Below are 2,702 nucleotides of genomic sequence, written 5' to 3'. Positions count from 1 at the left end.
CTCCTGCGAACGGCATTCAGCTCCTGCTGCCCAGGGACCCTCGGCAGAGAGCGTGGGTTTGGTGTTAGATTATGGGGGAGCGGGGGGGGTGACTTCCCCAAACTTTGCCAGTGTTTTGTTCTTCAGCGTTTGGACGTGCACGGTTACACCTCCCCTTCTCCTTCACAGTTTCACTGGAGTTAAACTTTGGGCCGCCAAGAACGTGCAGGTTAAAATGTGGGTACCAGTTGTTAACAAACAGACTAAGTTTTACTTATTTTCTTCTCATTTGATTTACCTAGTGAATCAATCGCATTTCTTTGAAAGAGGAAGTTTACGTATATTTCATATGTATGTATGTACGTTTAAGCCTGCAGTTTACGTTATGTATATTTCACACAGTGTAAATGATCGGCAGTTTGGGATTTTCAGAAATTTCAGGTTGGCTATCAAGAAATGAAGGTTAGGATGTGCTGCGCTGGACTGCGAAATCTTCTCCAAGGGCTGCGCTTCAGTGCCAAGTACTACTCTAAGCATAACCTTCCTCAAACAATGTGTCCTTACAGTAAAAGTAAACCAATAAAGTGCTGCATCCTGGACTGTTCAGAAAGTACATGCACCCACAGGACTGCACCACCTGGAAGCATCCTGCCGTGCAGATTCTTTTCCTGCAAGGTATGCTGTTTAAGTATAGACTTAATGTCAACAGCCACCTTGGCACATCTGTTAAGGGACCCAGTCATACTTTTCACGTGTCGAAGAAGCACACTTTTCCCAGAGAATTTGAAGCAGAGGGATAAAGTCCAAGATATCAGTTATGTTCAAAGACATGTACCGTTGTTCAGCTTTCCTATGCTGTTTTGACATAAAGCTGCATTTTGGTTGATTTTCCTGCTGTAGTAATTTTGGAAAAAATGGTATCTCCCAGACTTAAGTGTCAGGAGAAAACTGCAGGGAGAGATCAGTTAGTGTAGAGGCAAAGTGTCCAAACTGATGATACCAGACTGTGAGCTGGCTCAAAAAAACCTTGACTTTTCTGTGTTAACCAGTAGGCCATGGTTTCCATCATATTAAAATAAAATACTGACATCTCATAATTGTGCTCACCTTTTCTAAACTATACATTAAAAGGTATTTGCATTGATTTCTGTAAATAAATATTGTGTAATTGGATGGCTGTATATCATGCACAGAGTCAGAAAACAGTCTGAAATAATTTTAAGTCTTCTGTCTCTAATACAGATTTTGCTAAAGGTTTTATGAAAGTTTACTGAAGTATGACTGCTTGGAAACTTACTTATATGCATAAGTACTGTTCAAAAAATTTATGTTTTGCTTTATTTGATCCTAAACATGTTTTCAGATGGATATGTGGTTATCCTAAAATTGTTTCAAATTGACTGTGTTTCTTCAGAGGTGACACAAAATTCATCTTGTTGTAACTCTTCTATTTGTCACCATAAAGCAAAGAGTTCCTAAGTCTGTGTCTCAAATGTAAGCAAACGTTTCAAGGAGAACACAGGAGGTCTGGATGGCCAAGCATGTGTGGTTCAGTTTACTTGGTGGCTCTTCACTAACAGAAATACTGCTCTGTGACACTGGTCCCAGGATACAAACATGAGGTTTTCACCTGAAAGGAGGCCTTGCCTGCTTGCTTTGGAGTAAATGTTTGCACACCAGTTGTCACTGTGATCCTCCACTATCCTGAAAACCTTTCTAGATTACTGGTTTTTCCTCAAGCAGGGAGGTGTACAGTAACTCTTTACTATATCCCTACACTGTGACCACCAGCTGTATTATTACTTGATCAAGTGAGATTTCACAGCATGCAAGAGGAGGTAGCATTGTTCTAGCAGTTTTAACACACTTTTAACACTTTTACAATAGAAGACAGCTTTGTTTCCAGTGAGGTAGCAGTAGTCTCACATTTTATGGAAAAACAGATACTTAAACTTATTCCTGATAAAATTGTTGCAGAACCCGTATCAGTTCACTGCTTCATTCTGCACCTTATGAACATTTATATTAACACTTCTGAGGAGGTGGAGCAAGAACCTGAACAAGCTGAAAGGACTCCTAGGTACAGGGACAGAGGTTTGGGTGGTGTTGTCTAGGAAAGGAAATGAGAAATTACACTCTAAAGACAGGAAGTTATGAAAGAAAGCTGCAAAGAAGGAAAGATAATAGAATTCCATAAAAAGTAAAACCTAGTTGTAGAACAGGAACAAATATATTTACTTACAATCAATTAAGAGCATATATTAATAGTACCCTAAATTTTGAAGACAAGACCTCAATAAATGTGTCAAGTAAAGCACATTTGACAGTGCCTCCCCAGAAGATCAAGAAGAGTTACAATAAAACATATTCCAACTGCAGTTTTTGTTTTATTGGCATGTACTTTTGTAATAATGCAAAGGTGGTTTTGGGCCTGTGGCTCAGGAGATACTGCCTCAGTGTATTCAGATGTTGGCTTGTAGCCGTTTTTGTCTTTCCTTCCTTGGCAGGAAGGAACAAAAGTCCCTTCCAAAAGGAAGCAAAACACATCCAGAGTAACTTCAGACCTCTTGCACAAGAACCTTCTGAAATCAGAGCAGGAAAACTGGAATGACATTTCACCAACATACAAAGCTGTGACAAAGAGAATCAAAGGAAAACTGGAAGAATTGCTCAACATGTATACACGCAATTCAGGAAGCCCAAGGGTAAGTGGCAAACAATAC

General features: G+C 39.7%; 1 protein-coding gene across 6 annotated transcripts in view; it reads left to right on the top strand.

The window, feature by feature from the left end:
* Window positions 1-6: 6 nt before the first annotated feature.
* PREPL (prolyl endopeptidase-like) overlaps window positions 7-2,702 on the top strand; it is an 18,646-nt gene continuing 15,950 nt past the window's right edge. For 4 of the 6 annotated variants that reach the window (XM_017744855.1, XM_017744857.1, XM_017744856.1 and 1 more), the window contains exons 1-2: window positions 7-654; window positions 2,487-2,684. In XM_017744855.1, the coding sequence (XP_017600344.1) occupies window positions 436-654; window positions 2,487-2,684 (417 nt within the window). In that variant the 5' untranslated portion in view covers window positions 7-435. The remainder of the gene's footprint in view (window positions 655-2,486; window positions 2,685-2,702) is intronic. The other 2 variants (XM_017744853.1, XM_017744854.1) reach the window with 2 other exon arrangements.

The sequence above is a fragment of the Corvus brachyrhynchos genome, unplaced genomic scaffold (assembly GCF_000691975.1).
Source record: "Corvus brachyrhynchos isolate BGI_N302 unplaced genomic scaffold, ASM69197v1 scaffold258, whole genome shotgun sequence".
NCBI lineage: Eukaryota > Metazoa > Chordata > Aves > Passeriformes > Corvidae > Corvus > Corvus brachyrhynchos.
This window is presented reverse-complemented; position numbering and strand designations above follow the sequence as displayed.